At 43.9% G+C, this 22821-nt stretch overlaps 1 protein-coding gene and 2 long non-coding RNA genes across 5 annotated transcripts; 2 read left to right on the plus strand and 1 right to left on the minus strand.

The window, feature by feature from the left end:
* Positions 1–2546: 2546 nt before the first annotated feature.
* ANP32E (acidic nuclear phosphoprotein 32 family member E) lies at positions 2547–14382 on the plus strand. 2 transcript variants are annotated; one of them, XM_021382679.1, is made up of 7 exons: positions 2547–2827; positions 4872–5021; positions 5626–5748; positions 7133–7298; positions 8677–8834; positions 9926–9980; positions 11583–14382. In XM_021382679.1, exons 1-7 carry the CDS (start codon positions 2774–2776, stop codon positions 11645–11647), a joined length of 771 nt encoding a protein of 256 aa, XP_021238354.1. In that variant the 5' UTR covers positions 2547–2773; the 3' UTR covers positions 11648–14382. The 2 variants fall into 2 exon arrangements, with proteins under 2 accessions (XP_021238354.1, XP_021238355.1); XM_021382680.1 differs by having other exon boundaries at positions 8680–8834.
* LOC110391024 lies at positions 14373–16239 on the minus strand. Its single transcript, XR_002433944.1, has 2 exons — positions 16087–16239; positions 14373–14703 (listed from the first exon to the last, which is right to left on the minus strand). It is a non-coding gene; the product is annotated as an uncharacterized LOC110391024 (long non-coding RNA).
* Positions 16240–16584: 345 nt separating this feature from the next.
* Positions 16585–21736, plus strand: LOC110391025. 2 transcript variants are annotated; one of them, XR_002433946.1, is made up of 3 exons: positions 16585–16652; positions 17725–18921; positions 20808–21736. It is a non-coding gene; the product is annotated as an uncharacterized LOC110391025 (long non-coding RNA). The 2 variants fall into 2 exon arrangements; XR_002433945.1 differs by lacking the exon at positions 16585–16652 and having other exon boundaries at positions 17651–18921.
* Positions 21737–22821: the final 1085 nt, after the last annotated feature.

Here is a 22821-nt window from a genome sequence, read left to right on the forward strand (position 1 = left end):
ATCAACTGAGCAGATGGAATCATGCAGCATAGGGACAGCTGCTCCACGTGCTTCTGGTCAGGGTCACTGCACAGGTTGCCTTGGAAGAAGGCTGCCCTGCACCCCGAGGTGCTGCAGTCCAAATGTTTACACACAGAAAGGAGATGGATCTCCATGTCCTGTGACACCATTCGGATGTTTCGGGCTTAATGGGATGCAGTGGGACATCTTGCTCACCAAGGGTGCTACAGTGAAGGGACACAGACTCTACAGGAAAAAAGTGGCAGGAAAGGTAAGGAGGGGGGTGTCTCCTGTGAAAAGGGGTAGCTCAGATGCACAGAGCCCTTCTGTGAGGTGGGCCACACGCTGGGGTAGCTTTGTGAGTGAGGGTGAACGGAGAAGTCAGTAAGGGCTGCATGGTCTTGGCAGTTACAAATCTGAGGTTCCCAGGAACACTTCAGGTCCAGTACAGAGTGATTTCTTTCAAGATGTCCTGGCCCATCTCCTGACCCATGGAGTGATTCATGCTATAAAGAGAATCAAAACTAAGCCTCTGACAGTGGTAATTCCAGCTTCAACATCCGCAGTGCGGGGCAGAGTGAGAGAGCTCAGCAGAATGAGGACTGGCCACAAGGTTGTGACTGTGTGGCCCTTGAGGGCACACTGGAAAGCCTCTAGGGCACACCAGAGGACACAGACAAGATCTAGGAGTGCCGTACTTCGGCCTAGACTACAGTAGGTGGCCCATGCCTTCAACCAGGGCACACTGGGAAGCCTCTGTGGCACACTACAGCACACTGAGGAGCCCTGAGAATATTCCACAGTTCCCTAGAGCACCCTCCAGGTTTTTTAGAGGCCTATGGGAGTACCTTAGGTGCACGAGGGTTTCATTTAGAAACCTGCAGAGTGCACTGAGAAGCACTGTGTTGCCCTCTACGGTGCCTCAGAGAGCACCGAACAGCTCCAGGAAGCTTCTACGGTTCCTAGCAAACACTGGGGAGGTGCCATAGGGTCTGACAGGGCTGTGTCCCGAGGCATGCTGGGAGCTGTAGTCCTGTGCCTCGGCACTTCCGGGTCGGCAAGCTCGCTGTGGTGCTCGTTACTTCCGGGCGGCCATGTTTGTTGTGGCGGCATTCTCCACTCCCATCCAGTTCTTCCGGTCCTGGCAGTATCCATTTCCGGTCGGCCATTTTAGTGGTGACGTTAGAATTTCGGGAAGCCGGACAACGTAGGGGACAAAGACAAACTCCGGGAGAACATTAGGGTGCCCTGGAGAACACTGGGTGCCCCTGGAGGCTCCAGGTTGGTTGTATGGGTGCCGTGGACCTCCCCTAGGGGATCTGCGGGGGATACCGTGGTGTTCCAGAGCATACTACGTGGACCTTGGAGTCCTCTGGTGTATATGGGAGGCACATAGGGCACACCGCAGTACACTGGGGAGTTTACATGTGGCTTTTGGAGCTTTACCCTTTTTTGCTGCTTGTGCAGAGCGTATTGACACCCAGCTCTCCCTCTCGTACTCAGCACAGCTCCCGCTGGTAAGCAGCTTTAACGAGAGAATTTCCTTCTGGTTTTGAAAACCTTCACAATTATCTGCGCACCGGAAGAAAGCAGAAGAGTCCTCAAGGTCCCTGATGTTTTCCAACCCTGTCCCACAAATAGTTATTGAGCATCTGGAGGAATGGAGCTGGGTAAAACTGCACCTAACATCGTCCCCACTGCACGCACATGTGCTTAACTACATGCACATATACAGAACTCTGTACACAACCCCATGCCCCATATCCTTACACGTATCTATGCAGAACCGAGTGTGTCCCATGCCCACCATGCGTACTCATTGTAAAATGGAGTGCCCATGGAGCTGCTTGCTTCCAGCTGCGTGTGTCCCTGAAACTGCTTTTCGCTTGGGACGCCATCCTGCCTGCAAGATGCACAGAAAGCCCTGCGCATCGTTCCTCCTGCAAGCACGTGTGCAAACTGCGCACCATTCCTCCTGCCAACAGGCATACAAAACCCCATACACTAATCCTCAGCAATCTGCTGTAAAAGATCTTGCACATCATCCCTCCTGAAAACACGCGTGCAAATCACTGAGCACCATCCCTCCTTCTTTCAAGTCTGCAATACCCCACGCATCATCCCCAAAGCACGGACACAAGCAAAAACCCCATGCACCATCCCCACTACATGCAAACGTACCAAACCCCGTACACCATCCTCACTTCACACACACACACGTGCAAAAACCCATACAACGTTCCCACCGCACACACACCGTGCAAGATTCAGCACCCCATCTCTCCATCTTGTAAGCGTGTAGAACCCCACACACCCCCCCCCTCACCCACCAACCCATCCTCCCCTCCCTCCCGCAGCCTCGCGGCGCGCGCCGTTCCCACCGGAACCGCCCGCCACGCGCGCGCGCGCGCACCAATCCAAGCCCTCCATTCTCCCCGCAGTTTAAAGATCCGCGCCGCCGGGACGGGCAGCACCATCAACCAATCATACCGCCTTCCCCGCCGCGCCTCGCAGCCAATGAGAAGCGCGGCGGCGCGGAGGAAGCCCCGCCTCAGGGCGGGGGCGTGGCAGCGGACGGGGCGCCATGCGCCATGTCATGGAGGCGCAGTGTGCGGGTGGGCATTGACGGTGCCGGAGCTGCGTGCGGAGCGGGTTTGCTGCCCGCGGCGATCCTGTTCCCGCTCCTCTTTTCCTCCCGGCAGCGGCTGCGTCTCTGCTGCTGCACCCCGGCCACCCTCCCTCGCCAGTGCGGAGCTGCGAGAGGAGGGGGGCGATGGAGATGAAGAAGCGCATCAACCTGGAGTTGCGGAACCAGGCCCCCGAGGAGGTGAGCGGCGCCGGGGGATGGCCACGCTCCCACCGGGGCCACCCCGGCCCCATCCCGGTTCCACCCCGGGCTCCATCCCGGTTCCATCCCGACTCCACGCAGCGTGGCTGCTGCGGCTCCGCAGAATCTGGGTCAGCGGTGGCGCAGGAGCCCCGCGGGGCGCGGGCGGCGCTTCCGGGCCCCGCTCCGCTCCGCGCTGTTCCGCGGGGCCTCGAAGTTCGCGGTGGCGCGGGAGAGCTCCGCGCGCACCGGTTTGGGGCTTTATTTATTTATTCATTTTATTTTTACCCTCTTGGAATCCCCGCGTTCGCCGTTCGCCTTTCGGTTCGCAACTTGCGTGCAGGGTCACGGGCGCTCCGAGTTCTCCTTCAGCCACGGCCCGAAGTCCCTCCTGATTAGTGTTACGTTCTTAATTTAATTTGTCTTTTGATGTTTTCCCTTCCCGCGGAAGGAGGTCCTGGGAGGCCGCCCCGCCGCGAGTTCTGAATGTCCCAAGCGGCGCCGCGCTACCTCCTCCCTCCCCACCGCTTCCCCTTTCTACAGAAACTTCCATTAAGTAATACTACTGATGATAATATAAAAAAGAAGCCCCAATTTCCTAAGGTGGGAGAATCACATAATCGTAGAATGCCTTAGGTTGAAGGGAACCTGAAATATTACTGAACCATGCAATCATAGTACAGTTGGGTTAGAAGGGACCTCACAGCCCCCCCCAGTCCCACTCCTTGCCGTGGGCTGGCTGCCCCCACCAGCTCAGGCTGCCCTGGGCTCCCCCCACAGCCTCCAGGAACCTATGGCGATGGGGCACCCACACTGCTTAGGGCAGCAGTGCCATGGTCTCACCACAGCTCGTGGTTGGGTGCTCAGTGCTGATTGCCCTGTGGAATTCTATCTGCTGCCCCACAGCAACTCATGCTCTCCCAGCCCCACTATTCTGACTGCCCACACTCCCATGGATGCTCTGCAGTGAGGTCAGCCAGGACACTATCAACCCACCTCAGGAGTAAAGACCAGGTTTGGTATCGCAGCACATGAAAAGAGCAGCCTGATGCCCAGGGAACGTGGAAAGGGTGCACCGAGTTGTTTGTTCAGTCCAACAGCATGTGCTGCCACAGCTCAGCCGCAGGGATCACAGAAGGGCTGCACTGTTTTGGGTGCAGATGTGCGCCAGAGGCATGGCAGCCCCCCAGCAATATATCTAGTGGCTGGAAAATAAACCCATGTTGAGACTTTGCTCGAAGTTGATAAGCTGTGGGAGTCGAGTGCTGCTGCTGCATGAGGTAGCAGCCTCGTAATCATGTTAGTTAGAAGTGTACACGAGAATGGAGCAATGGCCTTATTAATGTTCTCACTAATGAGGGATATGTTTCACAAAGGATGAAGTGATTTTTAAATTAATTAGCTGCTCCTTGTTGCTTCTCCTGCATTGATTATCTCGATGTTTTAGTGACAATGGAAGTTGCTTAATTGGGCTTAATTAACCTGCAGAACTTACTGCCAAAATAATCAGGAGCCAGGAGGGTTAGGATTTGGAAAGAAATAGAGTAGCTTTGTAGATTCAAATATGCACAATGAAATGATTGGAATTTAGAAATGAGTTAGTGGTTCACTCATACAGGAAACCACCGATGGGTTTTAGCCCTGACTAACGTGAAGGACCTGCCTGGTGGGATGCCCACCTTTAACAGCAGGTTTACCTCCAGTTTCCCCGTGGGGAGGTTCCCTTCGTTTCCATCTGCTCCCCAGCTTGTGCTGTGCTGGCACTGTGGGAAGCCCTACAAGTGTCCATCAGCAAAGCTGCTGCTTGGATTTTATGGAAACAGCAGTCCAAAGTGTGCTCAGTGGGAGAGAAATTGTTGCGTGCTTCTCAAGTAGGCTGGTGTCAATGACTGCAGACCACAAGTCTGGTCTAAATTGTAAACAAGACCCAACAGAACAACCCCAGACCCTCCAAAACAGACATTTAACAGTCACCAAGTTGTGGTTTCGGTTAAATGTGTGGTTTAGTGGTGCTCATTCAGCTGCCTTGATATCCTGTTTGAAGGTGACGGAGTTGGTGCTCGATAACTGCAAGTCCAGCAATGGGGAGATTGAAGGTCTGAACGATTCCTTTAAGGAACTAGAGTTTCTTAGCATGGCCAACGTGCAGCTGACATCGCTGGCCAAGCTGCCCACGTTGAGTAAGCTCCGAAAGGTACGTGCCTCACCTGCCCAGACAGCGAGATTTCATAGAATGCTTTAAGTTGGAAGGGGTCTTAAAAGGTCATCTAGTCCAACTCCCCTGTGATGGAAAGGAAATCTGGGGGTTGAGTCTTCCAGGGTTTGCGTGTCACTGTGAGTGCAGTGGGACTGAGTCCAGTCTACATTTATTAAAATTTGAAGGTTTTGTGGGCATCTCCAGCTAGTTTTGTCCAGATTGGTCTTGGTCGATGACTCCAACAGCAGTAAATGCTTGTCTGCTAACTGTGAATGTTGGCTATGTCTTTGAGTGCTGGTGGTCAATAGCAGGCACTTGGTTGCCCAGCCAGTGCATGACCAGCGCGTGCTGCTTGCCAGTCAAAGACGTGCTATGATAACCCAGATAGTTTCAGGAGTACTTCTAAAATTATCAGTTTAAAGGAACTTTTTGTAAGCTGAATATTAACCCAGCTAGTGCTGTGGGACTGTGGGAAGTGTTCAACTTTGTGATAAAGTTTCTAAGTTAAAAATGGTGCTTGCTGAATCTGATGGTAAAAAACAAACAAACAAACAAACAAAAAAACCAACCATTTAATTCCTTTACTCTTCCTGTGTAATAGTTGGAGTTGAGTGACAACGTCATTTCCGGAGGCCTGGAGGTCCTTGCAGAAAGATGTCCAAATCTCACATATCTAAATCTAAGTGGCAACAAAATCAAAGATCTTGGCACTGTGGAAGCTCTTGTAAGTCTGGAATGAGGGGCTAATTGAAAATTTAAATGTAATAAATACTGGTTTTTATTAAGTTTTTGCAATAGAATGGTAGAAACAGGTGCAAGGATTGCACATGGGGAATCTTTTCAAGTACAAAAGATGAAATAATGTTGGGTTTAAACTGGTGCCGTGTAAGGAATCAAGTATAAGGATACAACACAATATATTTTAGCTACTTTTATTTCCTTTCAGCACAGCTGAAAGACATCCAAAATGAAATTTCTTATCTGTTGTGTGTGCTATAATTTTTCCTTTACCAGCTCAGGTGCAGTGGTGGTATTTTAGGTTTGTCGGTGATCCAGTTGGTCCTGACTTGATTAACTCAATTTTGTGCTTTTTAGAGACAGTTCTTGTAAATGTAGCACTGTAAAGTTCCTTCTGTGTTAGTAATGGGATGTACTGATCAAGGGATGTTGAGCTTCTGTTCTGTCTTTGATAGAAAAGTAGCCGAGTTATGTATTGCTAATCCTCTTGTGTTCGTTTATGAAGATGCGGCAGTTGCTTATTAGACAAAATATAAAATTTCATTGAACCTGTGAAGTAATTAGGATGTGTCTGAGGCAGTTAGTTAGGAGCATACCTGAGCAATGGGTGACTTAAGTGTAGGAGGAAGCTGCCCACATCTGTCACTGCTTGATCTGCACACCCATTGTGCCAGCATACAGATTATTTATTATTTGATATAGGCTGCATATTTTTTCTAAGCTTCTCGTAAAGGTTGTCTGTTTTCATTGTGGTTTGACCTAGCAGTTATGAGACAAAGCAAAGTGGTTAGAGTGCTCTGCAGAAGAAATGACTTTTAGATCTTAGATGCTTGCCAGGCCGTACAGGTGGCTTGTTCTGCTTGTGTGTAAACTCTGAAAGGTGAGAAAAATCTTGATGATCAGTTGTTTAATTGTTACTGTTTGGAAAGTAAATTGGGTACTGTAGCTCTCAGTCCTACCAAGTGCCTCTCAAGATGCTTGCAATTAAATCAGACTGTTTGCTGAAAACCTGCTGGAGCTGATCTTTTGGCCATGGCTATGAGAACCAAAGGAGGCTCTACAAACAAAAAAGCATCCCTATGTAAGTGTTACACAATGTGTGCATAGTGGTCTGTCTGCATGGTTGTGTTGGGCGTACTGCAGATGTGCTGCGGAGTTGATCTACAAGAGCATTTTCATTAGGTGTTCAAACAGTATTTTGAATTGAAGTTTTTATTGAGTGGGAAGTAAAATAGTGAGTAGGAGAGAAGTGATAGGGATAAAATAAATCCTGTACCTGACTACATTTGGGCTGTGGCAGCACTATAACTTGAGGTACCACTTGGTTGTATCAAGAAGAAGGGGAAAAAAACTTTTTCATTTATTTTCAGCAAAATCTTAAAAACTTAAAGAGCCTTGACCTGTTCAACTGTGAGATTACAAACCTTGAGGATTACAGAGACAGCATTTTTGATCTGCTTCAGCAAATCACATACCTGGATGGATTTGACCAGGAAGATAACGAGGCACCGGACTCAGAAGATGATGATGATGAGGGTAAGTCCCTGAAATAAACAGTGGATAGAGTTAGTGCACTGTAATTAAGATGTTTGGTATTAGCACGCTGGTACAGAACAAAAAGTCATGTCAAAGGTTTTAAGTGTTCTTGCAGTAGCCTCTTAAGTGTAAGGAAACAGGAGGGAAGATACTGTTGCAATGATCAGAAATATTCTCAAATACGTTATCGCCAGCAGTAACGTACTTTAGCATAACTGATGCAAAGCAAGGGGACAAACACATTTTATCATGTTTCCCTATGGAAAGAACACAAAATAAAGGGTAATTTACTCAAGTATAATATGAATTTTTGCATAAAAGCTGTACAGTTCCTTTTGACCTGACCTCAATCACTAATGAGGCTAGTCCTGTTGTTTTCCTCATTGCTATTAATCAATTTGAAATGAAACCCATAGGTATAGGTCTGTCAGTGCATGGCTACAAATTCTGTGTTGATGTGATGGTAGGAGGAGCGTGTGTGCTCTTCTGGAAACCTAGCTTAGTGGATAATGGTCAGAGGCAAAACTGTTAGGAGAAAACATCTAAAATATGTTTGAGTGTTAGCAAACAGGGTAGGGCTGTTGTTATGGTGTGGTGTTGTATGTGTATCCAAACAAACAACTTGCTAAACTTGGGTTATATCTTCTTATGGGAGAGGTTTCCAGTGCTTTCTTCTGGCCATAATTCATTAGCTAGTGGCTGCCACTGCTGTGTGCTGGGTCAGGACTGCCAAGTTGTAATCACACGTCAAAGTCTGGAAGTCTGCGCATAAAAAAATTTGGTGAAAGCCAAATGTCTATGACTTGAATGTAAAAATAAATGCAACTGTGGAAAATTAATATGAATTTGAAAACAAATTTAAGTGTAGAGTCACCTTGTCATTTCTTCTAATTCACTTAACTGGGAGTGCAAATGTGATTATGTGCTCCAGACAAAAGAAATGAGAGATCATCTATTTGGAGCTGTAGGTGTTTCAGAGTAAGTGCTTAAAATAAACAAATAAAACCAGCACAACATATTATATTTACCTTTAACTACTTCAGGGTTTGATTTTACCGACAAGCTTCTTTTCCACTGATTAAACTTTCCGCTCCCTTGCAGGAATTTACATATGCAGCTGCTTCAGACATCAAGAATTTTGCCTGAAGCTTGTGATGTAAAAAAGTCGGTAGCCTTTCTTCAAGGAAAAAAGTTACAGTGATTAACTTTATTTAAATCATACTTGTTTCCCACATTACCTGCATTAAAAAAAAAAAAAAAAAAAAAACTTCTGGAAAAAAAAGAGTTAGAACTAGCTTAACCTAGCACGTGTTAGCTTGCATAAAGAGGAGTTAATGAAAGTTAACTTACAGCATATTGAGTGCATTTTTCATTTCAGAAGGAGATGAAGATGATAATGATGAAGATGAGGATGAAGCCGGTCCTCCAGGAGAGTATGAAGAGGAAGATGATGAAGATGATGGAGGCTCAGATCTAGGGGAAGGTGAAGAGGAGGAGGAAGTTGGTCTTTCATACCTGATGAAAGAAGAGATTCAGGTAAATTGAGGTTCAGGTGAAGTTAGTATCCTCTACCAAATGCAGGCAATGAAGAGAAACTGCCTACAGACTTCTGTGTTAATTTAAATCTATAGGCACTGAGTATTGTGAACACGGGTAGATGCAGTGAGATATTTTAGAATGTTGCTGTCACTGAAATAGGAAGTACGGACTTGAACATGAGTTATGACTGTCAGTTATGAAGGTGCTTTCTGGCTGACTTTCTAGGCATGCTTCACTTTTATCCCACCCTGTAAGGCTGCAGGATGCTAGAGTCTGTCTGTTCCCTGTAAATTAAAGCATCAGCTTTCCCCAGTGTTTTGAAACTGTATATTACTACCCATTAAACATTCAAGTTAGATGCATAAAGTAGAATAAATTTATTTTGGAAAACTGAAGAAGTTAGGTTGATCCCCTGAAAGAAGGGAATGCAGCAACAACACATTGCCCGTACTTCAAGTGAGATGAAACAGAGGAAAAGTCTACTTTTTGCTGTAATAAATATTGCTGCACTACTTATGTGTGATCTCTGGTGGTGATGTTGAAAAGCTGTGAAAAATAGTCCCAGGACCTTTTAGGTAAGACTTTGCCATGAAGCAAGTAGAGGAATATTAAGCTAGGATAAGAAAATGTACACAGTTCTCAAGGTTATGGATAGATTCTTGCAGTTCTTGTGGTTCACAGAAGTAAAACTCAGGAGTCATTGGTCCTTTTCCTTGACAACTTCAAGAGTTTCAGTTGGAGAATGTGTGAAATTTTTAAGCAAGTCTATAGGCAGGCAGCTCTCATGTTTCACATCAAAAATTGTGGATGTCACTTCCATTACTGTTATCATTGATAAGAGTTTACATCATACCAGCTTCATTTCCCATGGATATGCAGAAAATCTTCATCTAAACTCTTCTTTTGTATTCATTTTGTTCTTCTAACCATATGATTTGCTGTCTTCTGCACTCTTACAAATGTAACTTCTTACTTGTGTTGCTACTCTGAAGAGACTGAAATTTCTTTAATTTCTCCTTAGGATCAGCATTTAAGCAAGGTTTACATATACTGCAATTCTTAAAAAATATTTCACAATTTTTTTAAAGGATGAAGATGATGATGATGACTATGTTGAAGAAGGAGGTGATGAGGAGGAAGAAGGTAAGTCCTGAGCTTAAGTATTAAGGTTGACTAAAACAATTATTCTGTAACCTAGCAAGTCTGGGATGTGTAACTTTGTTGACATAAAGTACTGCCTGGTTTGTTTCTGCAGGTGTATGAAGCTTAAGCAAGAGCCTGAAAGGGTAGTATAGCAGCTCTGTACTACTCGATATTTTTTTTTCTTCTCTCTTGTAAAATAAAAAGAAGGAAGAAACAACAGTTTTCTAAGACTTCTGTTGAAGTATGTTTCTAAAGCGAAAGAGATTGCATTTTCTACGCAGGCAGAAATACTAATCTTTCAAGAGGGAGAGGAGATGGTTGGACTCTTCTGTATACTTTGTGCGTGGCACAGCCATTAAAATACCTTCACTGGCAAAGCCTCATAAGCAGCAGTAGCTGTAGTCCTATATCATGCTAAAAATGGCTTCCTCTGTGAAACTTTCCACTTAAGAGGAAAGTTTCCTCTAGGGTGCAAACCATTTCATCTTTCAGTGCAAGAAAATAAGCAGGACAGATGTGTTACTCATTCTTTTTTGCACCTTGTTCAAGGCTTGCAAACCTTTCAGGGTCAGGACCAGCCTTAAGTTTGAAGCTCCTAGTCTGTTCTGGAACAGTGGAAAAGAAGTTGCTCTATTGGCAGACGGCAAATTGTTGGTTCTTGTGCAGTTATCGGGTACTCTGCTTAGTGGGCAGAGAGATGGGTTACTTAGTTGTATGCATCTCTGTGTTCCACGTGGTGAGACTGACACTGCAAAGGACTACGAGGTGTAGGACTACCAGGTTATTACCAGCCAGTGGTTGCTGAATTCCTTCAGAAAATAAATATATCAAGCTTCATCTTAAAATCAGCTGGCTTTTCTTTCTTTTATTTAAATTTCTAAAATTTCTCATTAGACTAGTGCCCATCTAATTTGTATGCTTGGCTTAATGGAGCAGTTTTTGGAGATGTATCTTGCACTTGAAGAACTGGAATTCTGAAGTAGCAATGCTCAATTCTTCCCTTTTTGCAATTGCAGCATTCAAATCTACTAAGACAACAAAGCGGGTGGTTAAGATAGCTAATTAGCCAGGAAATGACTGTTGGAAAATAAATCTATTAGGTTTAAATAAATAAATCTATAAGGTCCGCTGGCTGAGTTAGACATACTTCTAAGAATAAACTGAGAGATTTTTATGCAAGAAGCAGTTTGTCAAGTGGGGAGAGATCAGAGCAGATTTCAATTGGAATCTGCAGAAACTGCTGGATTTGGGGCTGGATGCATGCTCCTTCAAAAAATTAGAGAAGTGGAAAAAATACTATTTCCATTTTAGTTCTTAAATAAATGCTAACAATCATTTTTGTATACACTTCTTATTGATGCATCTTATTTATTGTTCTGTAATGCTTAGTTTGTGTTTAGTTGGATATAGTCTGCCTGAATTGTTCAGAGTAAGGTAAACTGATCTTTTTTGAGAGCCATAAGCAACACGTGTTATAGTGGTGAACACATTAGCTACGCATAGTAATCTGTTTCCATTACCTTTTGCCGAGTGCTTTAACATTGTTTGTGATGCCTGAACAGAATGTAATGAGATCTATGCCATACCTGTTTTCCTTCACAGAGGGTGTTCGAGGGGAGAAGAGGAAACGAGATCCTGAAGATGAAGGCGAGGAAGAGGATGATTAATTTGTTATAGACAAAGTAGGACCAGATTCTTAAGTTACAGAATACGCAATAGTGATTATGCAGATCTGTATGTCTCCATGTACCATAGATGTCCCTACAGAAAATGTTAACTTTTTATAGGAGAAGTGTGGTTTTACTATTCTTGCCCTTTTTATCATTCCAAATAAGATATGATAGCCTGTTAGTGAACCTATATGTAGAAAAACAATTTTCAACCCTATAATCTCTGAAACCATTGTCAAGTTTTCCCCCTAGAATTTTATTTGGAGCTCTTTAATTTTATACAAGCTTGCTGTGTTGTTCATCATTTCTCCAGAGTTAAAACACCTATCTTACATGAATTTAGTACCATGAATTTCCTTCAAGATTTTCAGGTTTTTGCACTTAAAAAGTTGAACTCAGAAATGCTGTGTGGCAAATTCGAGTCTGTTTCAAATGAGGAGTTGACAATAGTCTTGAGTTCACCAGGGGTTCTGTTTGAATTCAACTAGATTGCACTTTGCTTCAGCTTTTTAAAAGGTGACTCCTGTGACTTTTAAAGTCTTCTGCCCTGATTTGCATGTTAACATTGCAAAGCCTAAGTGGGTTTCAGAAGATTTTTTTTTTTCCTGCTTGTTTTGAAGTTCAGTGTGTTTGCTAGAGATACATTCCCAAAGGTATCTTGGCAAACTGAGAGGGTTGTAATCCTCAAACTTCTCTCCAAAATACATAGTCATTGCAGGTATTAACAGAAGCAACTAATCTCTAGTTTTAAACCATTTTACAAAAAGTGTTTGATCTTAGCTCTTGCACTGTCATTTCAGGAATTCTGCAACAATCATTGTGCTTGGCTATAAAATATATGCATTTCTAATGCAGAAGTTAACGGGTAACTCCTTCAAGCACACTTTTCAGACTACCCCCACATACTTTTATAGAATCATTGAAGGGGGAAAGATGCACATAAGTTAATCTTTCTTTACAGGTCACCTTTTAAATTTTTTAAGTCTGGTTGTAGGCAAAATGTTCAAGTCCATGTATAATACTAGCTAATTGTTCGGCGTTTTTTATATTGAATGGCTGCAGAAAATTGTTCCATTGCTTGCGGTTGGTGGCAGGTACAGGAGACATGCGGACAAGCTCTTTTCTAGCAGCCTGGTTGTGACCAAGAGGCTGTAATAATTCTGCCCCAATGGATTCATGTGTTCCATTTGAGCCATGGCAAAACAAGTTCAAACATACAGCATTCCTTTTCCAGTCATTATTTGGATTTAAAGCAGTAGTCTTGATGTAAAACTAATTTACATTGTTTCATGTAGGTACTGAACCAAATATCACACACAGCTTTATTCAAGAGACTTATTTTTATATCTGTCTTGGCTGACAATAGCTGTCATTAAACTGGGGGAGACACCAAGGGTGGGGAAGAGGGAGATTTCCTGGACCTAAGTAAAAGTCAGTCACCAATAGATTGGTTACTTGTGAATATTTAATAAGGTATTTCGCACGCTAGCAGACTTTAAATGTGATCTCCAGTTCTTAAGTTTAGATACTGCAGGGTTGAAGTTCTGCAAAGCCCAATTTCTTGTGTGTGTTTTTTTTTTCCCCCAAATAGAGCCTTAAATTATTGTAAAGCATAGCCAGCCATTAAAGGCGTCTGAATGAAATGAATCAGGCAGATGGCAATATGCTTGGAAATAAACTGACTAAAAGAGTTTCGCAATTTTTAATTAATATCTGTAAAGACACTAGAAAAGTAGTGGTAAAACTACATTTGCAACCACAATCTAAGTTCCGGTGTTTGTTTGTGAATACTGAATGAATAGAAGTCCTAGGTAAGCGCGCATCCTATCTTGTCATGGAGGCTCTGTGTTCAAGGCAGTTGCTTTGTGTTCGGCTTTGAGATAGAAAAGTGTTTTTCCACCTTTTTGCTTTTTTTTTAATCTCAGTGAATGATTGAAAATTATTATTCAAGTGTGCACTTTTAAAGTACTTCATTATCAGGGTTTTCCTTAACTGTCTCTTACTGATGCGTATAAAATTAGTTTTAAATGGGAACATTTACTATTTTGAATTAAAATTATTTCAGTACCAGTCATGTTTCAGTAAACAAGTCCAATTTTAACACTGAATGAGATAATGTGGCAAAGCAAAATGAGTTTAGAAGGGGTTAGCAGACTTTCCCTAAGATATGCAGACTTAACACTTCCTAAATCAACTTGCAGTATAGTGCAGCAGCTGCTACGTCTAAAAAACTGAGCCTCACACTAAACTTAGTTCCTAAGTAATTTTGTCTTTTCCTCAGCGTTACCATCTAAGTATCATTTCATATTTGTCAGCTTGGCATGCAATTAAACAGCATAGCATTTTTTAAAAATAAATAATACAGAGCCTCCAGATAACTTTTGAAACTTTTTTGCTTGGTGGGTGGTCTTTTCATGCGAATATGTAAGGGTGGGTTTTATATTTTGTAGAGGTTTTGTCCTATTTCAATGCTCTTTGTATGGCAGTATGTATATAGTGTGTTTTGGTTCCTTATCAAACTCTTTCCTTAAACTTTGGAGTAACTGATTTTGTGCAACTGTGTTTTGAATAAAGCCATGACAGTGTTAAATTAAAGAAAACAACCCTGCAGCACTCTTCTGATAATTTTTAGTTGTAACAAAACATGTTTCCTCCCCACGTGTGCTGTAAATTTTAAATTAAAAAGTTTTCAAACTGAATTATTTCAAATAAATTGAGACTATTGTATTGGATTACTTCTTTTAGTGTGTACATCTGCGTAGAAAAGGCTGTGTTCCTTCAGGAATGGAGTTAAGTGTTCCCGGTGTCCTTTTGCTACTGAAGAACCTCGAGAATTGTGTGTCTTCTGGGGTTAGACCTTGTATTTAGTGGTACTGTAGTTCTTGGTAACGTTGTATTTGAGGAAGGACACAATGTACAACCCAAACTGGTGTTCGGGTAGTTCACTTAGGCTTTCCAGATGGGTTTTAATGTGGAAACCAGTGTTGGAGCTGACAAGGCCTTTGCATTCTCTTTAAATCCACACCATTTGAGTGAAGTTAGTTTGGCAGAGTCTGAAGGGGAAAAAAAAATGAAAATCAAGTGTATTTTGTTCTTCATCAGTGTTGACTTGATGTGTCTGACAGCCCCAGCCGCAAGCTGAACACTGCTCTTTCAAAGTAGCTGCCTTGGTGTGCATAAGTGACTGCTCATTGAAGAACAATGCTTTTTTTTTTTTTTTTTCCCTCCTATACAGATAGACATCACATTGTCTTTATTTTGGGATTAGTCCAGCATTCTTGGCAAGAATTCCTTGGGCACACTTGAGAAAGCTAGTAACTAAACATGTTTTCCTTGTACTAGATGGGTGATCAGCAAATAAATGGATGGTTGTTTTCTGGACTTCTTAAAAGGATGAGTGGAGGCAGTTGCCTGCCTCTCTGCAGCCACACTGGCTGCATGCTCCATGTGCACCGGTTTGCCCAGTGATGACCAGAGCTTGCAACGGTGCAAGGTCAGTCTGCTTTTGGAGGATAATAGTGGTTTTAACTAAACCCAAGATACGCCATTCTGGCAAAGGAGAGGATATTTACAGTACAGGAAGGATGCAGAGCTGTTGGAGCAGGTCCAGAGGAGGGCCATGAAGATGATCCTAGGCCTAGAGCACCTCTCCTATGAGGAAAGTTTAGGGAGCTGGGTTTGTTTAGCTTGGAGAAGGGTCCAGGGAGTCACCATTGCAGCCTTCCAGTACTTGAAGAGAGCATATAAGCAGCAGTGAGACAGATTTCTTACATGGCTTGATAGGCTTGGACAAGGGGGGGATCGCTTTAAACTAGAAGGTGAAATTTAAGTTAGATCTCAGGAAGAAATTCTTAACTCAGTGGTGAGGCATTAGCACAGCTGCCCAGAGAAGTGTGGATACCCCACCCCTGGAGGTGCTCAAGGCCAGGTTGAATGGGATCCTGGGAGCATCTGGTGGGGTGCAACCAGTCCGTGGCAGGGTGTTGTAACCAGGTCTTTAAGGTCTCTTCCAACCCTAGCCATCCTATGATTGTATGAAATGTAATTTTGCATAGGCATGTCTTGAAGTTGGGAAAAACTGGCTGGGTGCGGGCTGATGCTCTGGAGCTGGTTCTGTGAGGAGAGTGGCCTGCTGCAGCCTGCACTCAACCACAGCCACGCAGTGATTCCTGGCCATGTGCTGAGGTGCGGGCTTCCACACAGCAAAGCTGCCCTTCCCGAGAGCTGCAAGCCTTCCCGGATTCCAGGAGGCTCCTACTGTCCTCCATTTTGTTGCAGTCACACCAAGCCCGGCCGGGTGGCTTCCTCCCTTCTGCTCCTTCCTCTTCCTCCTCTCAGCACTTTTGTCTTTGTTTGCCCCTCCTGTCGCTCTCCAGCTGCTTTACACCGCCCCTCTCGGCCCTTATCTCCCCATTCCAGAAGCGCCCCTCCCTTACCTTTCCTTCCTAGCGCGGGTAGGGGCACCAGACTCCCCCCCCCGCCCCCAGCCCAAGGGCGCGCGGGGCCCCTGAAAGCGGGAATCCGTTACCCACGGGGTTCCCCAGCTCCGGGCCGCAGGGGCCGAGCCGCGACCCCGCCGCTGATTGGCTGAGATTTGCCGCAGTTCCGCCCCTCTGCGCGGGTTTGCCTTCCTGCCGAGCCCCGCGCGCGGCAGGGGCGGCTTTGAAGGGGGGATACGCCCCACCCAGCGGCCGTTCTCTAACGGCTGACGTGCGGCTTCGGGGCAGCGTAGAGGAGCGGTGTAACCTCCTTGCTCGTCTGTGTGAGCTGTGTGCCTGTGGAGGAAAGCAAAGTGTATTTTTGAGTCCAGGCACACACAAAAAGGGTTGTTTCCGACGTCCTGTGGAAAGGAGAGTTCGTGCCGCTGGGCTTTGCTATAGGTTCTGGTGATTAAAAACGTGAAGTCGAGAGAAACCCTCACTTAAACATGCAGGGGAAAAGTTAAGTTTCACAAAGCCACCTTCATCTCCATTTCAGCTTCCAGAAGAGAGGAAAAGGAAAGGTGCTGTTTCATTTCTAGAAAACCGTTCATTTGTTTAGTAAGAATCAGCATCCTGCCAGCTAATGCTGCTCATCTTGGTGAAACTGAAGCATTAAAATCAAATACTTGAACTTTCTTACTGTTTTGATATACTTTAAGTATTACTGAAATGCACTTTTGTTTACTGTCTTACAGTTCTTTTTCACATTTGATGATAGTTAACTTGCACTAGCTGAACACAAACTCATTTTAAAATGTTGTAAGACTGTTTCTTCTAACATCTCAATCTCCCCTCTTTTAGTTCAGTTTAAAGCCATTCCCCCTTGTCCTATTGCCTGCAATCTGATCCAAGTTGATCCCCCTCTTTTTACACCGTCTAATAGCGACAGGACAGGGGAGAGGGGAAATTTAGGTTAGATGTTAGGAAGGAATTCTTTACTCAATGGGAATTGAAACCCTGGCAGTGCTGCCTGGAGAGCTGTGGGTGCCCCATCCCCAGAGGTTGCCCGAGGCCGTAGATGGGGCCCTGGGCAGATGGAGCTGGGGGGCAGCCTGCCCACAGCAGGGGATTGGGATTGGATGGGCTCTGTGGGTCCCCTTCAGCCTAAGCCATCCTATATTTTGAAAAGGTCCCTCTTATGAAGTGATAAATAGAGCTTTTCCTCATCATAAAGCGGTTTGCTTTATCGCAGTACACAATTAAACAAGATTAAACATCAATAATATGCATTTACACCTCAAAGGAAGAGATTAAATTATATGATATCAACATCAGTGTGCATGTTTCAACATAGAAATTTATAGTTTAGTACTTTTAATTATTTTTAAGTGTATGTTGCATGGTCTTTTTCTCCAATTACAAGAGAGCCTTATGCGTAACATCTGGTACCTCTCTCTTTGCATTTAAACCTCTCAATAGCTGTTAGTCCCAGTTAATTCTTGTCAGAGTAGTGAATAATTGTAGCTCCTTAAATATATGCACTATACACACACATATATATTATTTTTTACATATGTATATATATAAAATAAGAGATTTTCATAAGCATTTGCAAGCAAACAGGTGCTTAGCTTTTTCCACACCAACTCCCAGTTCGCTGATGGATTCAACTCTGCACAGAGCTCAGGTCATCAGAGAACAGCCAAACCATCATCAGCTTCAAACGAATGAGAAGAACTTATCAGTAAAACAAGACAAAATTGAAAGCAACAGGCTGAATGGGAAGAGATGGAAGGAGACACTGTGGCGCTTCTGGGTTTCAGGAGCCTGGTGAGCCCATACTTTAATTCTTCCCTGTAAATGATTGTGCTATGCTAAACATTGACTGTTATCATACTTCTCGTGTCCATCGGTCCAGTGCTCATGCTGAGGTTTGTGTTCTGCAGCCTGAGATCGCACCTCTTGAAATACTTACAGCTTTTGGTGTTAAAGATAAATGCATGTGTTTGGGGCTTGCTTTCTTTGAAGCACAGACTTCCTGAGATTAAAGTATTTTATCTTATGCTATAATGAGGGGAATTTCCATCTCAACTGATACTCATTGCCAGAGGTAGTAGGGTTGGTTGTTACTGAAATCTCTGAAATCAGCATGTTCAATAAGATTAATAAGAGGCTTTCCCTGAGAGAGTCTCTCTTTTTTGCAAGACGTCTAGAGTTACTCCTTATTCAAATCACAGATCTGAGCAGACTAGTTGTGCCTTTGTAAGAATGAGAAGGGATGGCAGGAGAAAGAATATTAATGTATCTCTGCTTTGGATTTCTGAATAGCTGTAGGCTTAAATTTCTGCATTATTTCTGCATTAAGGTTAAATATTTTCACTACAAAGGAAATTCCAGGAACATCATACTACTGAAAAGCAAAAATATTTTCTAGAACAAAGTGAGGAATCATGAAGATAGTGATATGAACCACCCACTGAGACAATCATTTAAATTTGGAAATTCTTACTGCTTGTCTTTCACTGCAGGTCTTTTTAAAGCTTTATTTGCAACTTTGGCAAATTCCCCAATATATTTCTTTTTCCTCTCTCTAGTATACCTGAATTTCTAGTGGTATAAAAAATACACATTTCCTAGCAATCAAACATCAATTCTACATGAAAAGTTAGTGCAAATATTCTTTGCTGCATATATGCATATATTTCAGAATATAATAGAATTTTAGAAGTGTTTCAAAAAGAGAGAAGATTGTATGAGGAAGAACTGGAAAGCAGCAGAAATTCTCTTTAACCTCTGCAAGGGAGAGGCTGCAGGAGCATGCCGTACGTGGAGGAAGCCTCTGAGGATCAGGTAAGGAGAGAGAGTGGAAATGAGAACTTCCAGTGCACATGGCTGTGCTGTTGGTAATCCTCTGCTGTTAGCAATGGACTTGGAGCTCTGTTCTGAAATTCCATTCTGTGGAATTCTGAAATTCTGTGCTGAATCTGCCTCTGAATGCTGGAAATTACTTAGCAGTTGGTAGTATTTAGAGCAGTAGTAGATAGATATATATCTTTAATCTCCATAAGATTTGGCCACACTCTTGATGGAATCACTCATGGGCAAATTGCAATGGAATGATAGAATTGTTTGAGTTGGAAGGGATGTTTAAATATCATCTCGTCTAACTCCCCTGCAATGAACAGGGAACCCACAGCTAGGTTAGGTTGCTCAGAGCCTGGTCCAGCCTGCCCTTGAATGTCTCCCAGGATGTGGCATCCACTACCTCTCTGGGCAACTTGTGCCTCACTACCCTTATTAAAAAAACTTCTTCCTTATATCCAGCCTAAATCTCCCCTCTTTTAGTTTGGAACCATTTCCCCTTGTCCTATCACAACAGACCCTGCTAAAGAGTCTCTCCTTCTTTCTTGTGGCTCCTCTTTAGATCCTGAAAGACTGCTATTGGCTCTCCCTGGTGCCTTTTGTTCTCCAGGCTGAACAGGTTTTGGTGACAGCAACTATGTCATTGTTCTTCCAGCCTCTCCTGTTTGTTTCCCAAGCTGTGAGCATTGGTGTAGAGCCTTGTCACTTTCTTGGGGGATAACTCCTTAATTCCTTTGAAGTATTTCCCTTGAGTTTCTCTGTTGCCTTCTCCTATTGCTTCAGTGGTCCCTGGCTCCTTGTTGTTAGATTTCTAGTGTGCTGCAGTATGGCCAACACATCGCAGGGCAGCAGGTTGAGGGCCTGCATTAGCACCGTGTCCCTCTAACCTAGCTATGCTGTCCCATGCATTATTATGGGCAGGCTCACTATCACCCCCCTCCCTCAGTATTCAGAAACAGGTAAGCAAAGCTAAGAAAATTCAGAGTTAAGAAAGTGGAAGTATTTCCATTTATTAAGACTCTATTTGCTTTAAAAAGTGTAGGAATTGAATGTTGTTTCTGCATTAGATATTGAAAAAAGGGAATTGATCTTAAGAAGTAGAGCACAGCGTATTTTGTAACTTGTCCTTAGAAAGAGCTAGTTTGAAAAAGTAGAAATACCATATATTTCAATAACATATTTTAGAAATATAGTTGTTGAATTATGTGATTAATTCTCGCTTGTAAAACTGTAATAGTTGTGAATAGTATGGGAATAGTATGATGGACTAGGAAGCATGCTGTAAGGCTGTTCTGTTTGGATGAGAGACCCTCAGCAAAAGAAAAGCAGACTTGTCAAACATCCAAGAAGCCGGGGCCTCCACACAAGGCCAAACTGCCTCACTCTGTGGGAAGGCTGGGATACAAGAGGCCGGCATCGGGATGCCCCCCCTCTGTCCTCCTTCCACACTGATCTCTATCCAAGGATGAGCAGGTGTCCAGAAATAATGTCCGAGTGCTGAGTAAGCAAGTGTTAGAAGTCAATTAATTAGCAACATACATGCTTAGCTAGCAACAATTTATGTTCAGCCAGTATCTGTATGTTCAGTTGAGCATCGGGAAGATTGTGAACCTGAAGTACTCAGCCAATGAGGAACCAGGGGAGGGAAAGATCAGCGTCGGGTAATAGGGCATAAAAGATGGAACGCTGCTTTCTGCAGGGCTCCTGCTTGCAGGATGCCTGCCACTGCAATTGCAAATAAAATCTGCTTTGATCAGAGATACCGTCCTGATCAATTATTTGGATATTTCCAACAACAAGCAATAACATTTACCTGGTTTTGTTATTTAAAGTACACTTATTCTAGAATGTATGTGGAAACTGCTGTCTTTCAGATGTTTCCAGTATGGCATGACTGGAAAAGAAGAAAGTTGAAGGAACTCACAACATACAGTCAGTCAGCTACAGGATTTTTTCCCCAGCTCTTCATGACTATTAGCAGCTCCAGAAGTACCAGTGACAAGTTGGGTAAGTGTGACAGCAGCAGTGCCCAGAGCCAGTCACTTCTCTTCTGACTGTAGTACCAATGGAAAGCTTGCAAGTACATGGACCACATCCAGCTGTCCTGCATCATTCCGCTGATGCAAAGCAGCAATAAAGCTGACAAAGTCAGAAGCACTCAAAGCAACACTAAGAGCTGTATATTACAAACTCCCAAGTCAGATACTCTCCTGTCCTCTGATGGTCACACCATCAGAAGTCAGTGGCACTTACGAATACATGGTATCATACTCTTGGGGGAAAGTGTGGCCATCAAAAAACACACACTTCTGTGTTCTGAAAGGACAGAAAGAAACTTCGTGCTGAGACGCTTGAAACTCTATCAAGAAATTTAAGTTTCTCCTTCGGTGAAAACACAAGGGGAGGTAGAAGGGGGCAATCTCCTGTATCTTGCTCTGGAGCGACCTCGTCTGGCAGATGCCGGGAATGGTGCTGGTAGCTGTGGTGGTGGTGGTGGTGGCGAGCAGCAGCTGGGCTGCTCCTGCAAGTTGCAGCGGGCACCAGGCAGGACGTGAGCTGCTGACTGTGACCCCCCCCAACATTTTGTTCTTTCCCTGTTCTGAGACGCACTTCCTCTGTTAATGGGTGCATGCACACTTCTGTACAGGGCTGGGGAGAGGAGGCTCTGACCACTCGGTGAGCACCTAACTGCTGCTGCAGAAGCAGGTTTATTTTCTCATTTACCACTTGGTGAATTGGAAGGGTGGCGGAGGAAAGAGGAAGGAGGCATCACAAACAAATAAAAATAAAACAGTTCCATGAACATCCCCTGATGGTTTTAGAGTTTTCTTTCAGCGTTTATTGGCGTTCCTGCTCGGAACACGGTAGGTCTGCAGGCACCGCAGGCAGGATCTGGCCCTTGGAGTAGTGGGCGCTAGAGGGCAGCATCCACGCGGCAACGGCAGGCAGAGCTCCGTGTTCCCGGAGGATCTCAGATCAAGCTATGTATAAAGGAGACAAAATAGCGTCTTAAAATGACGTATTTTGGTGCGCTCTGGACTCTTTAGCTGCATTCATTTAATGAAAATTGCTATTCTAAGGATGAAAATGAAGTCAAATGAGTAGCACACATTTCTGTCTACAGTTATACTTGAGAATCTAATAAATGCTTTTGTTTAATATTCAACATTTGTACTTGCTCCAGTAGTTCATCTATAATCCCTGTTTTTACAGCATTCAGAAGTTATACATAACGAGTAGTTATTTTCCCCTTTGTTGTGGAGCTCTAGCAGAAGAATGCATTCTGAAAATGTTTGTTTCTGCTTGGTTCTCTTAGGAACATTTGCTTAGGATGGGGACAAGTTTTCAGAATGCACGAACTAGGTGTGATGAATTCTGAAAGTTTGAGCTGGTTCGAGCTGACCTTCAAAGAGGACCCTGACAGCTGAGCTCATCAAACTCTGGGGGGTTTTAATTTTGCAGAATATCATGTGTCTTCATCTATAGTGCATAGTAGGAAGTGCAGAAAAGAACAGCTGTAAGGAGAGTTAAATTTTTTTTTGAGCTGATAGACAAATGGCACTTGGTGCAGCGTCCTCTGCTCTTGCCAGCTGAGTGTTAGCAACCAGAAAGTACAGCTTGGGGAACAAGCGGGGCAGTGTGTGGGGCCTGAAAGACCTCATTCATGCAACAGCCTGCAGGATCTTGTACGACATTGTCTGGTATGCGTTAGCTTTGTGAAATTAGTACTCCACATTTTTTTACAAAAAAAAAAAAAACCGAAGAAGAAGAAGAAAGAAAGAAAGTTTACCTTGTCTTCTTCATTTACGCTCCTAAATAATCTTTCCAAAAGATTTAGTTGTCAGTCTCGTGCTTGGGGCTCACACACACTGAGGTCACTGGCACAAT

Source organism: Numida meleagris, unplaced genomic scaffold, assembly GCF_002078875.1.
Source record: "Numida meleagris isolate 19003 breed g44 Domestic line unplaced genomic scaffold, NumMel1.0 unplaced_Scaffold272, whole genome shotgun sequence".
Lineage (NCBI taxonomy): Eukaryota > Metazoa > Chordata > Aves > Galliformes > Numididae > Numida > Numida meleagris.

Coding starts and splice junctions, on each gene's coding strand:
- ANP32E (XM_021382679.1), top strand. CDS start 2,774: ATGGAGATGAAGAAGCGCATCAACCTGGAGTTGCGGAACCAGGCCCCC. Junction 2,828..4,871: donor GGAACCAGGCCCCCGAGGAG/GTGAGCGGCGCC, acceptor TCCTGTTTGAAG/GTGACGGAGTTGGTGCTCGA. Junction 5,749..7,132: donor TTGGCACTGTGGAAGCTCTT/GTAAGTCTGGAA, acceptor ATTTATTTTCAG/CAAAATCTTAAAAACTTAAA.